At 36.8% G+C, this 14,055-nt stretch overlaps 1 protein-coding gene across 1 annotated transcript in view; it reads left to right on the top strand.

The window, feature by feature from the left end:
• Positions 1 to 14,055, top strand: part of LOC121386425 (Down syndrome cell adhesion molecule homolog) — a 149,015-nt gene that overhangs the window by 101,518 nt on the left and 33,442 nt on the right. The window contains exons 14-22 of the mRNA XM_041517314.1: positions 477 to 624; positions 2,243 to 2,391; positions 3,211 to 3,342; positions 5,252 to 5,419; positions 7,624 to 7,694; positions 8,374 to 8,614; positions 9,917 to 10,063; positions 12,130 to 12,285; positions 13,900 to 14,039. Of these exons, the coding sequence (XP_041373248.1) occupies positions 477 to 624; positions 2,243 to 2,391; positions 3,211 to 3,342; positions 5,252 to 5,419; positions 7,624 to 7,694; positions 8,374 to 8,614; positions 9,917 to 10,063; positions 12,130 to 12,285; positions 13,900 to 14,039 (1,352 nt within the window). The remainder of the gene's footprint in view (positions 1 to 476; positions 625 to 2,242; positions 2,392 to 3,210; positions 3,343 to 5,251; positions 5,420 to 7,623; positions 7,695 to 8,373; positions 8,615 to 9,916; positions 10,064 to 12,129; positions 12,286 to 13,899; positions 14,040 to 14,055) is intronic.

Genomic DNA, 14,055 nt, shown 5'->3' with positions numbered 1-14,055 from the left:
TTTGTTGAAATCATTTAAGCAATTTGTTCTTGTTAAGAATTAAACATGCTCTAAACTAATTTCTTTGTAGTTCATTCACTTCCCACTAGAAACATCAGTTCATTACGAATGTGACCTCTCTTGCTTACATTTGATTTGTGTACCTAAAGATAGCTTTTGACATCATTGCCTTTCATTCGTGACGTCATCAGTTTCCTCAGACTTTCTCGTCTTGTATATTATATAGTTTGTGTCATGTAAGAAGTTTAAGTTTCTAAACTATTTACACAATGGGTAATAAATACAATAACCCACTCGATACTCGGATTTACGGATTATCTTTCCCTTGGGAAATTAATGTTGTCAGACACTCGCTAAAGCTTGTGACTGACAACATTAATTTCACTCGGGAAAGATAATCCATAATTCCTCGTAACTTGTAAGTTATTGTTTATATACTTTTATACACATTAATTCATGTTATTGTTCTGCTACAGTTCCAGCTAGATTTGACGAGCCTCAAAAGAACTACACAGTGATGCGTGGCCAGAACGTTACGATGGAGTGTCAGGGAATTGGAGATAAACCTTTGTCCATCAGTTGGAGTGTGAACAGTTCACCTGTTGACACGCAGGTTAATCGCAGGCAAGTCATCAACTTATATAGAGAGCAGGGCAGTGGTAAAGCACTCACTTGATGTATGGTTGGTTTGGGATCAATTCCCATCGGTAGGCCCATTGGGCTATTTGTTGCTGCATATAGTGCACCACAATTGGAATGTCAAAGGCTATTGGATGGTACATATAAAAGATCAGTTGTTATTAATGGAAAAATGTAGTGGGTTTCTTCTCTAAGACTGTGTAAAAATTACCAAATGTTTGACATACAATAGCCGATGATTAATTAATCAATGTGCTCTAGTGGTGTTGTTAAACAAAACAAACTTTAGAAGATCTAATTAAAACCAGCTTTTACTTGTCAAAACAAACTTTACCTCACTGCTGTCTTTCTTACAAATGTTGTTTATATAGAGAGCATGTACCCAGGCCCATGGCCAGCTTTTCAAGATGGGGAGGGGGTATTCGGTGGGACGTTTGGAACATGAAGTATACAGCTTGAGAGTCAAAAGTGTCTGGGGGCATGCTCCTTCGAAAATATAAAATCTTGGAAAGTCTAAAACATGATTTATTGACATCAAGAACTTAATAAATAATATTTTTAAACAGTGATTTTCGACTATTTTAAAGGAGGGCAGGATCTAGATCAGTTGGTAGAGTGCTCTCCTCAGGTGCATTGATCATAGGATTGAATCACCTCAGTGGAACCATTCTCTGAATAGGTTTTTTCCCATCGCAAAAAGTGCCACATGACTGCAATATATCAAAGGCCATGGTATGTATTGTCCTGTCTGAGAAAATGCATATAAAGGATTCCTTGCTACTGATGGAAAGATGTCGTGGCTTTCCTCTGAAGACTACACGAACAAAGTACCAATTGTTTGACATGTATCCAATAGCCGATGATTAATTAATAAATCAATGTGTTCTAGTGGTGTCGTTAACACTTTTCAACCCGTTCTCGATTGTATTCAACCCTGCGCGTGCTGTAACCTCACCGTGGTGCAGGGGTGTAACATTCTCTTTGAGAATGGCCAATACAGCACAAATTGAAGTTTAGAGTAAAATTCGGTGTCCGTAAAATTCTGTGATATTTGTATTTGTATTTTTGCACAGTTCTTTACACTGTTTTTGTTTAAACCTTGAATTTTTATATTGATGTTGATCATCACTTTATTTATTTGCATTATCATAGTTTGACACCCAATAGCCGATGTATTTTTCGTGCTGGGGTGTCGTTAAACATTCATTCATTCATTCATTCATTCATTCATTCGATTGTATTCAAGACACACAAAACTAACATTAAAACAATAGTTATCTATCTTGATTCTGTGAATGCTAGAACGTAGTAGAATAACAATTGAACACATCCAGTGTATTTTGTTGACTGGTATTTGTATTTAAGTTGTTATTGCAACATCGAAAAGACATTTTTGTTTTTGTATGAACTATATTGATGACATGATGTGCACATGCCATGGCATGAGTTCGATTTCTTGCTATTTGTAAATTACTTCTTTTAAAACATGTTGAATGTTATTATTTAATCAAAGCTGAAGATTTGTAAAGGATATATTCACCGAAACTAACTGATGATACTGACTTTGAAGGTGATAAGTTACTATGTCTATGTTTGATTTCAGGGCCCGAGTGGTGAGTTACAACACGCCGCGGGGTAAAGTCTCACAACTCAGTCTGCGACCCACCATGAGAAACGACTCCGGATTCTACGTGTGCAATGCCAAGAACAAGTTCGGACATGACAGCTTGCTCATTCGACTCATTGTTTTCGGTACTGCAAATGTTAACCTTTACGTAACATGATGGCACAATGCGTCGTTAATTAAATAACGTCATGGACATGACAGCACAATGTACCGTTAATTAAATAACATCATGGACGTGACGGCACAATGTGCCATTAATTAAATAACATCATGGACGTGACGGCACAATGTGCCGTTAATTAAATAACATCATGGACATGACGGCACAATGTACCGTTAATTAAATAACATCATGGACATTACGGCACAATGTGCCATTAATTAAATAACATCATGGACGTGACGGCACAATGTGCCATTAATTAAATAACGTCATGGACGTGACGGCACAATGTGCCATTAATTAAATAACGTCATGGACGTGACAGTACAATGCGCCATTAATTAAGTAACGTCATGGATGTGACGGCACACTGCTGTTACTACACACCCTCTAGCTGTTCCAGTCTGTTGCATAAACACGCCCAACAGTATAATGTATATACCCCATGACGTACTTAGTTTATGTATGATATAGTTATAGATGTACTCCTGTTACAAGTGAGGAATTTACCATGAAAAAAATAGCAATAGGGGTCTTTTTTTATCTAAATAATTTCGCTGACCAAGGTGTCGGTAAGTACTGTGTCTAAAATACACACAGTATCCTAATTTTGATGCCATATACATACCTTTAGTTGGATCACGTTTTAGTTCACTTATGATTATTAAACTTACATGATGTTGACTAGTACAAATGCTACAAGAAGAAACCCGATACTTCTATTCGAAAGCATCAGGCTTTTATTCTTATATTTATTTTGTGTTTTATTTAAACATTTCAGAGCCTCCTGAACCTCCGATGACTGTACGCATAACCAATGTAACGAGCCGCAGTGTGTCTCTCTCGTGGCAGAAACCGTACGATGGAAACAGCCCAATCGCTCTGTATATCATACAGTATAAAAATCACTCAGGTTTGTTTTATCTTTTAAGCCATCATGATTATTTTAAGTACAGTCAGACCTCATTACAATGACCATCGTTACTACATTTGTATGACATTTACACCATCTGACCACAAATTGTCGGGAACAAATGTACATCAATGTCATTCTGTTCATTACACCGGAATTCACACATTCCGACACCAACAGAATAAATTAAGAACAAACGTGCATCCGTTTATGTAGTATTTGTCAAAATTACCAAATGTTTAACACCCAATAGCCAATGGTTCATAAATCAGTGTGCTCTAGTGGTGTCGTTAATCAAAATATTTTTTTATAACGGCAGTTTCGCTATAACGACAAAGTAACCCAGCGACGAACGTGGTCGTTGTAACAAGGTCTTACTGTACTTGACTTGAATTAATTAAATAAAATTAAATAATGCTTAGTTGCTGTCAGCTTCTTATATATCTATTCTATGGATGGTAGATATACATCAATCCATAATATATATTTATTTAACATACCTACTTACTTCTTTGTCCATCAAACAGTATACATGTAGCTACATCTGTATATATTCATTGATCCATTCTTTGGTTCTGATATCTATCCATCATTCTCTATCTTCATCCATCCATACATCGATCCAGGCCCGTAGCCAGGAATTTGAGAGGGGGGTGTCGTTTAGGTTTATGGTGAGGCATTTTTGCGTTGACACATATTGAAAAAAAAAATTCTCTGGTAAGGGGATGATTGACCAGCCCCCACCAACCCGCCATTTGCTACGGGCCATCTATCCAAATTTCTTTTCATATACATACATTCATCAGTTCTTTTATCCATTTATATGTCTATTTGCCTGTCCATCTTTCCATTTATCCACCTATCCATTTATCCATCCATCCGTCCGTCCGTCCGTCCATCCGTCCATCCATCCATCCATCTATCCATCCATTTATCTATTTATCCATGTATCATTCATTCATCCATCCTTCCATCTATCAATCCTTCCATCCATCCCTTTTTGTTTTCTCAGTAATGTATTTGTAAAATAATGAAATAGACTTAAAGGAGTTAGTATAACCATCTTTAGTTTGTTGAATTAGAAAGAGATCAAATATCACTGAGATTTACTTCCTGTTTAATTTTAATGTCAGTAATGTATTTGTAAAATAATGAAATAGACTTAAAGGAGTTAGTATAACCATCTTTAGTTTGTTGAATTAGAAAGAGATCAAATATCACTGAGATTTACTTCCTGTTTAATTTTAATGTCAGTAATGTATTTGTAAAATAATGAAATAGACTTAAAGGAGTTAGTATAACCATCTTTAGTTTGTTGAATTAGAAAGAGATCAAATATCACTGAGATTTACTTCCTGTTTAATTTTAATGTTGTGTTCATTTTAGATGTTTGCCAGGGGCAGGATGTAGCCCAGTGGTAAGGCACTCGCTTGATGCGAGGTCGATCTAGAATCGATCCCCGGCAGTGGGTCCACAGGGCTATATCACATTCCAGACAGTGCACCACAACTGTTAAAAATCAAAGGCTGTGGTATGTGCTGTCCTGTCTGGGATGGTGCATATAAAAGATCCCTTGATACTAATGGAAAAATGTAACAGATTTTATCTAACACTATATGTCAAGATTACAAAATGTGTCACATCCAATAGCTGATGGGGCTAGACGTAGCTTGATGCGCGGTCCGTTTGGGATCGATCCCTGTCGGTGGGTCCTTCTTCAATATCTGTGTGGTCCTTAACCATATGTCTGACGCCATATAACTGTAAATAAAATATATTGAGTGCATCATTAAATACATGTAAAACATTTCTTTCCAAGCTGATGATTAATAAATCAATGTACTCTAGTGGTGATGTTACACAAAACTAACTTTAACAAACTTTATAATGTTGTTGTGTTCATTTCCAGATGTATGGCAGGGGGTTTTGGACAGTGTGTCTGTGTCGGCGAAGGAAACATCTATGACCTTGGTTGGCCTCCATCCATCTTTCACCTACAACATTCGAATTCTGGCCAACAATTCTATTGGCTACAGCAAACCGAGCATCAGTGTGAACGCCACCACAGAGGAAGAAGGTTTGTGTTACACAGTCACCTCTTACTATAATCGGCCTGTCAGTTAATTACCAAGTTAATTCACTTTATCGAGGCAATAAACACTGTGCTTAAAATCCATATGCCCAAAATAATCACGTCCATATTAAAGACATTCTGCCACGGATTTAAGGATCTTATTTCTCCAAAAGTAGATAAGAAATGAAAATTACATCGATGTTTGGAAACCAAATCTGACTATTGACTTACCTTAACAAAACCATGATGGAGTGAAATCCATGTCAATCATCTTGGCAATATTAATTTTTAAATTATGGACCATTGCCATAATTTTTTTTTTTTTTTTTTTTACAAAATAACATTAATATGTGGAGTTTGCTGGTTATGTAGATTGTTGAATAAAGTACATTTAGGGACAAATCAAATACATACGTTTAACGTAATATTTTGTTAGGCCATTTAATAGGTCTGTGGTCTGTGACAGTATAAACATGCTGACCTCAAAATATTTCACCTCCAAACCACTAAAATTTTATAGGTATATTGTCACAGACCACTGACCTATTAAATGGCCTAACAAAGTATTACGTGAAAAATACATATTTGATTTGTCCGTAAATGTACTTTATACAACAGTCTACATAACCGTCATATTCCACTTATTAATGATATTTTGTTAAAAAAAAGAAGAAAAAAACGAATTATGGCAATGGTCCATAATTTGAAAATTAATATTGCCAAGAGGATTGACATGGATTTCACTTAATCATGGTTTAATTAAGGTGATTCAATAGACAGATTTCATTTCCAAACATTGATGTGATTTTCATTTATTATCCACTTTTGGAGAAACAAGGTCCTTAAATCCGTGACAGAATGCCTTTAAGTTTACATGTACATTACATAAAAATATCTTTTAATGCATTTTTGAATATTGACAACTCTCAAGCAGCTGTTAATGATGGAACTGAAGTAAAATGTCCTTCCTGCCATCAGAAAAAACAAAATTCCCCATTAATTGTGTCCAAATTCGTGAGATCTAAATCCCTGATTTGTTTGCCATAATGGACCTACCAACAATTTTAGGAGGTGTCACCTAGCTTTGTTAATCTTTTCCACTGTCCAGCCAATGCACCACGACTGGTACATCAAAGGTCGTTGTATGTACTGTCCTGTCTATGTCTACGCCATATAACCGTAAATAAAATGTGTTGAGTGCGTCATTAAATAAAACATTTCCTTCCTTCCTTTTCCACTGTACACTGAATGTGGCCATCATAGAAGAAAGTATAAATTAGAGCTGGGCGATATACCGTATATACCATTCGGTATCGGTATTATGTCAGTACCGATTTACCATACCAGAGCAAATATCAAAATACCAAAATTTCAGTATTGAAAAATGTTTCATGTCATTTAGTAAAGCACTAACAATATATCTGACGAATGCAAAATAGCTGTAAAGAAGAGAGATGTGAGGGCCATGTGTATGGAATTTACTTTTATTTAGATGATTTACCATATTATGTGAAAATCATTCCCTACTGTTATACTATACATATTGTATATAGACATATATTTATTATGTATGCTGATGAGTTGTAAAAAGTAAGGCAATAAATAAACTTGAACTTGGAAAAAAAAAGGAGATGAAATTAGCGGGTGAGCCTTAACTCAGGCATTTATTTAAACCAGAATATCGGTATTGGTATCGGTATCGGTATTGTGTCAGTACCGAATACTGTATCGATACCGAGGTAAATCACCTTAAAAATACTGATACCAATAACGAACCTGAAATTGCAATGCCACCCACCCAGCTCTAGTGTTAATGTGCATATGTCATAGTCAATAATGAAATGAAATGGAGAATGCACACACGATTGACTTCTTTTCAGGGGCGGGATGTAGCCCAGTGGTAAAGCATTCGCTCGATGTGCGGTCGGTCTGGGATCGATCCTCGTCAGTGCTGAGCTACTTCACGTTCCAGCCAGTGCACCACAACTGGTATATCAAAGGCAGTGGTATATACTACCCTGTCTGTGGGATGATGCATATAAAAGATCCCTTGCTGCTAATCGAAAAGAGTAGCCCATGAAGCGGCGACAACGGGTTTCCTCTCTCAATACTTGTGTGGTCCTTAACCATATGTCCAACGCCATATAACCGTAAATAAAATGTGTTGAGTGCGTCATTAAATAAAACATTTCCTTCCCTCTTTTCAGCTCCATCTGGTCCACCAACAGAAGTTGAGGTTAAGGCCATTGGTTCACAGTCCTTGAAAGTCACATGGCTGGTATGTTATCACCATGATTATTACAATTTCACTTTTTATTTTTCAATGGGTGGCAAGCTAGGGTGGGGAAAATAAAATTGCCAAACAGTCCCACATGGTGTTATCAATACCTCAAGTGTTGTAAAAAAAAAAAAAAAAAAAAGAAAGGAATAAATGTTTTTAATATACATGTACTTATACATAAACTAACGTAATTAAAGTAGATATTTGCCAAATATTTTGTATCGTGATTGTGGTGTTTATATACTTCTATCTGGGGGCCGGACGTAACCCATTGATAAAGTGCTCACTTTATGCATGGTCGCGTTGGGATCGATCTCTGTCGATGGGCCCATTGGGCTATTTCTCGTCCCAGCCAGTGTATCACAACTGGTACATCATAAGGCTGTGGTATGTGCTATCCTGTCTGTGGGATGGTGCATATAAAAGATCCCTTGCTACTAATGGAAAGTTTTAGCTGGTTTCCTTTCTAAGACTATATGTCAAAATTACCAAATGTTTGACATCCAATAGCTGATGATTAATAAATCAATGTGCTCTAGTGGTGTCGTTAAACAAACCCAACCAAAAATCTTAAAGCTGAGTGTCATATATCCTTGTAATTACTCCTGTCATTATTGCTATTGTTACGTTTCAACAGTTTACATTTTCTTATTTACATTTTTTTTTACATTTTCAGCCTCCTGCTCTTGGTTTCCGGAATGGAAAGACTCTCGGTTACTACATTGGTTACCGGGAGACGAGCAGCCCGGGTCACTTCCTGTACATTACGAGAATGGCGAAGGATGACAGTTTTGTCACGGAGTACACGGTCCAGAAGTTGAAGAAGTTTACTGAGTACACTCTACATATCAAGGCTTACAACGCTAAAGGAATCGGTCCGCAGTCGGAAAATATTCAAGTCTTCACATTGGAGGATGGTACGTAACTGCTTCTCAAAGTTGATGCAATTAAGGATTGTGTGATATTTCTTTTACATACATCGGGGTATGAACCAAAACAATCATCCACAAACTGTGTGAACTGGCGAAGTTTGCAAATGTTTTGGGGTTTTAGGAATGGTTCATCGAAAGTAAACGTAAGAAGCTGTCTGAGTGAGGGTGGGATGTAGCCCAGTGGTAAAGCTCTCGCTTGATGCGCAGTCAGTTTCAGATCGATCCCCGTCAGTGGGCCCATTGGGCTATTTCTCGCTCTGGCCAGTGCACCACGACTGTGGTATGTGCTCTCTTGTCTATGGGATGGTGCATATAAAACATCCCTTGCTGCTAATCGAAAAGAGTCATCCATGAAGTGGTGACAGCGGGTTTCCTCTTTCAATTAATATGTCGTTCGTAACCATATGTACGACGCCATATAACCGTAAATAAAAAATGTGTTGAGGGCGTCATTAAATAAAACATTTCCGTCCTTCTTCTATCTGAGTGATTTTGATGTAGCTGGCCAAATTGTATCTCCTTTGGAACCTTGCCTATTGTGGGCTGTTGTGGTTGGTCTTTCATAGTTTCCCCTAGCTTTAGCCCTTCGGAGGGCTAGATCGATTGGGTGATCGTTTTTTCTGGTTCTACCAATATAAAAAGGTGAGTTTTGTAGTTTAAGTGTGCCTTTTTGCTTAGCTGTAGAACATGCTTGTATTATGTACTGTATTGCCCTGATTCTTTTTACTGCCCCCATCCTAATAGCCAATGTGTATTTTTGTGCTGGAGTGTCGATAAACATTCATTCATTCATGCCACCACCCCAGTAACTGTAAGCTTGTTATGACCCTTGTTAAAAATACTTACAGGGAATATTTTGTTCAGCATCACGTCAGAGTTTCAGAGATAATGTATCAAAATTTTAAAACATTTAAACAGTAGTTGCTAATCAGTTTTCAGTTGATTAGAAATGTCGCTAATCAAGATTTTGAAAACAAATCGATTCTTGAATTATATTCAATCATTTATTTCTTGTATTTGTGTTCTGTGTGTAGTCATTCCAGCCAGTGCACCACACTGGTATATCAAAGGCTGTGGTATGTACAACCCTGTCTGTGGGATGGTGCATATAAAAGATCCTTTGCTGCTAATCGGAAAGAGTAGCCCATGAAGTGGCGGCAGTGGGTTTCCTCTCTCAATATTTGTGTGGTCATTAACCATATGTCTGACACCATATAACTGTAAATAAAATATGTTGAGTGTGTCGTTAAATAAAATATTTCTTTCTTTCTTTCTTTCTGTGTGTAGTACCCAGTCAGCCTCCACAGGGTGTACAGGCCAGCACCCTGGGGTCTGAGAGTATCCGCGTGGCGTGGTCGCCCCCTCCGCTCTACACTTTACACGGAATACTGCAGGGATACAAGATACTCTACAAACCTGTACGACTAGACGAAGGTAATTCTAACTCACACCGTTCTCGTGGTAATGCTTTTGTTATTTGGATATTTAACATTTTACTTAAATTCAAGTCTACAAATATATAGAGGATATTTCATGTTGTTTGTCAAATATCATTTATATCTCATCACGTGAAGTTTGCAATCATATCTCACGAGTCGCGCTTGCACGACGAGTGTGATATGATTGCAAACTTCATGAAAAATTTCTGTTTATTATAATATTATATCTTTTGGCAATTTACCTTTATTTTCAAAATGCCAGCAGCAAAATAGTTCCGGCTATCTTACAGTGAAGATAACACTTTCTACAGTGACAATAACACATTTTAGAGTGAAATAGTGTTATCTAAAATGTGTTATCGTCACTGAGTGATTGATATCACTTTTATTTCACTGATGGTTTAAGATATTTCACTAAATGTTATATAATAAAATCTTAGTTTTTCTGTCTTTTCTGCCTGATAACAGCCGGACAGTGTGGCATCATTCTTTTGTCAGAAGTGTTCTTAAAGGGACATTCCTGAGTTTTCTGCATTGTAAGATGTTTCCGACTAATAAAATACATCTACGATTAAACTTACACATTAAATATATTTTCTTCTTTAGAATATTAGTGTCTGTATATTTAATGTGTTTCTGGTCATCTTAATATTTGTAAGACGCCCAAACTTGATTTTGTCTTCAAATAATTTTGTACGTACGAAAAAAATATATATTTACGAAATAAAATGAAATTTGCCTAGTACAATTATTAGAACAATCAGAAATACGTTTAATATACAGTATATTTTATGTAGAAAAATATATTTGACATATAATTGCAATTATTAAAAATCTCTGTTAGTCGATAATATCTTAAAAATTGCAGCAAACTCAGGACTGTCCCTTTAATTTATTGTTGTCTCACTTTCGGGACGATTAAACGTATGATAAAGGTATTACTGTTTTAACAGTGCAGGTGGAAATGGTGTCAACTTATAAAAGTTTTGTGTTTATAGATAGGCTTTGACACCTTAAGTTTCCATGGTGGGAGTCGTATGTCAGTAACTAACTTACGTCATCAGCGATACGTACGTCACAGCTATGACGTAACGCTGTCTCTTGTTCTCAACATGCAAATCTTTGTTAGAAAATCTTCGATAAAATGATAAAGATTGATAATGGGTAATAAACAGAATACCCAACTTGCTACTTCACTTGTGTAAGATAAACAGTATTGCCTGTTAGCTCGTAGACTATTTATTTATTCAAGTTCATAACATTGCACTAACTGGTAAGTGAGACATTTGAAACCTGCAGAATCCTTGAATATGCTTTGACCCTGAAACCTGTGGAATCCTTGTATATGCTTTGACCCTGAAGTAGAAACAGCAATGTTGTAGCACATATAAAATATAGCAGAGATGGAAAAAGCACTGCTGTATGTTTAATTGACTTACAGTGATGACCAGGGCCGTAGATAGGATTTTTTGTTTGGAGGGGATGGGGGACTGAGTAGTTAATAGTCTAAAACTCCTTAAACAGTTAAGAATAGAATTTTCTTTAAGTTTCTATAACTTTTTTTTGGATTTTTTTCCTTCCCCCCATCCCTCCCGTCTTTAGCTACGGTCCTGATAACACCAGATATTATGACATGGGGGATAAAAGCTTGTTCTAATTTATAGTACTTATGTTAACCTAAGGGCAAATGTGTAAATTAAAACAGCTCTATAAACTTGGTGTTGTGAAGCGGTACCGGCCTCGGTGGCGTAGTGGTTAAGCCATTGGACTACAGGCTGGTAGGTACAGGGTTCACAACCCAGTACCGGCTCCTACCCAAGAGCGAGTTCTTAAGGGCTCAGTGGGTAGGTGTAAAACCACTACACCCTCTTCTCTCTCACTAACCACTAACCAACTAACAACTAACCCACTGTCCTGGACAGACAGCTCCAGATAGCTGAGGTGTGTGCCCAGGACAGCGTGCTTGAACCTTAATTGGATATAAGCACGAAAATAAGTTGGAATGAAATGTGAAGCATTGCCTCAGTTTTCTTTAATGTATTTACTACTTTTGTTGTCTAGATGAAAGTGATGCTAACTTCATGACGTCGGCCAAACTTGAGGCGATCCTGCTATCCCTGGAGAGGTACACAAACTACAGCATTCAGGTGCTGGCCTACACGAGGAAAGGGGAAGGAGTGCGCAGTGAACCCATATACGTGAGGACACAACAAGACAGTGAGTTTCACATTCTCTTTATAAACTGAAGGTGATCATTGTTGACGTTCATGCATGTATGAAACACATGTACCACTTAATAACTGAAATTTTATTTTGTTAATTAGACTCACTAATATGCCCTCTAAATCGACACACATCAAAATAGTGTTCAATTAGTTAGGTTTTTTACAATTTGAGGTTGAATAATGTAGGTTCAAAATTACATTTATTACCACAGCAGGCACTCATAACGGGGAAAAGAAAAATGAGAAATGCATTGGTCTAACAAACAATACTATTGGATGATTTGAGGCTTACAAACTAGTGACCTTAATTGTCGGTACTAAATATGGCGTCATCACAATTTGGCAAACGCACACAATGACGTCATGTAGTTTTAAGCGTTTGCATTTATGGCTGTCTGTTTTTGGTGTTAAATTTATAACAAAATGTCATTTTAATGCAATTCATTATAGATGTTTTACCAGAATAAGGAGAACTTTTGTTTTTAAAAATTATCTATGAACGTGATTAAATTACAAAGTTATAGCAATACTCAGAACAGTGCATAAAGTGGTTTATATCATTTCTATACATGTACGTACATGTGTGTCGAAAATAAAGGTTTTTAGAGAAAAAATAGCTCAGGTAATAAATAGAATAATAAACTCGGTACCAGATATTATCAAATTTATGTCCCTCATAAAAATAATTTTCATTTGTCACTCGCTAAAGCTCGTGACAACTGAAAATTATTTCACTCGAGACATAAATTTGATAAAAACTGGAAACTCGTTTATTATCCTCTATATATCGCATAAGTGCAAAGCCATTCATACTTAAGTTACAACTGTTGCATCAATATAAAATACTATCAAATAGCAATCACATTCTTTCTTGAGGAAGTGGGTAGGACGTAGCCCAGTGGTAAAGCAATCGCTTGATGCACAGTCGGTTCAGAATCCTGTTGTGGGCTCACTGGGTTATTTCTTGTCCCATCCAGTGCACCACTACTGGAATATCAAAGGCTGTGGTATGTGCTATCCTGTCTGTGGGATGATGCCTATGAAAGATCCCTTGCTACTAATGGAAAAAATGTAGCAGGTTTCCTCTGTAAGACTATATGTCAGAATTACCAAATGTTTGATAGGCGATGATTACTTAGTAACTGGTTTAACGTCGTACTGATTTTACGAAACAAATGTCAGGATTTTTGTCTTGCCCGAGCGAGAACGAAGGTAATACATGAATCCTGACACGAGTTTCATAAAATCAGTACGGCTCACACGCGAGTGTAATAATTTCTTTATTATCCACATTGTTCTTGTTGTTTTCTTTATGAATAGCAAGACCCAACTCAAAATGTTTCAGCTACAACTAGGAGACGACGAAATGACGTCATATTTTACATGCACAGTCTGTTATGACGTCGCTTCCCAAAATTACGTCATCACACTTTTATTACACGTGTGCTTCGTATGATTATTATTAACTCTGTTATGTTGAACCATGTGGATAATAATAGCAAATAGCAAACTCCTAGAAGCATGTGTTTGCATACAAGGGGATTTGGGTTTGTCTAACATAATAAATAAACATGGATTAATTTTCTTCTGTTTCTTTTTTCTTTAGAACCAGAAGCTCCAGCAGACATTAAGTCACTTCCAGTTAATGGTACCAGCATCTTTGTTGCCTGGCAACCACCAGTTCGAAAAAATGGCTTGCTAACTCAGTACAACTTGTACTTCAGAAACAATACAAATGTCAAAGAGGTATGTATTCTGGTAC

The sequence above is a fragment of the Gigantopelta aegis genome, chromosome 12, assembly GCF_016097555.1.
Source record: "Gigantopelta aegis isolate Gae_Host chromosome 12, Gae_host_genome, whole genome shotgun sequence".
Classification (NCBI taxonomy): Eukaryota; Metazoa; Mollusca; class Gastropoda; order Neomphalida; family Peltospiridae; genus Gigantopelta; species Gigantopelta aegis.
This window is presented reverse-complemented; position numbering and strand designations above follow the sequence as displayed.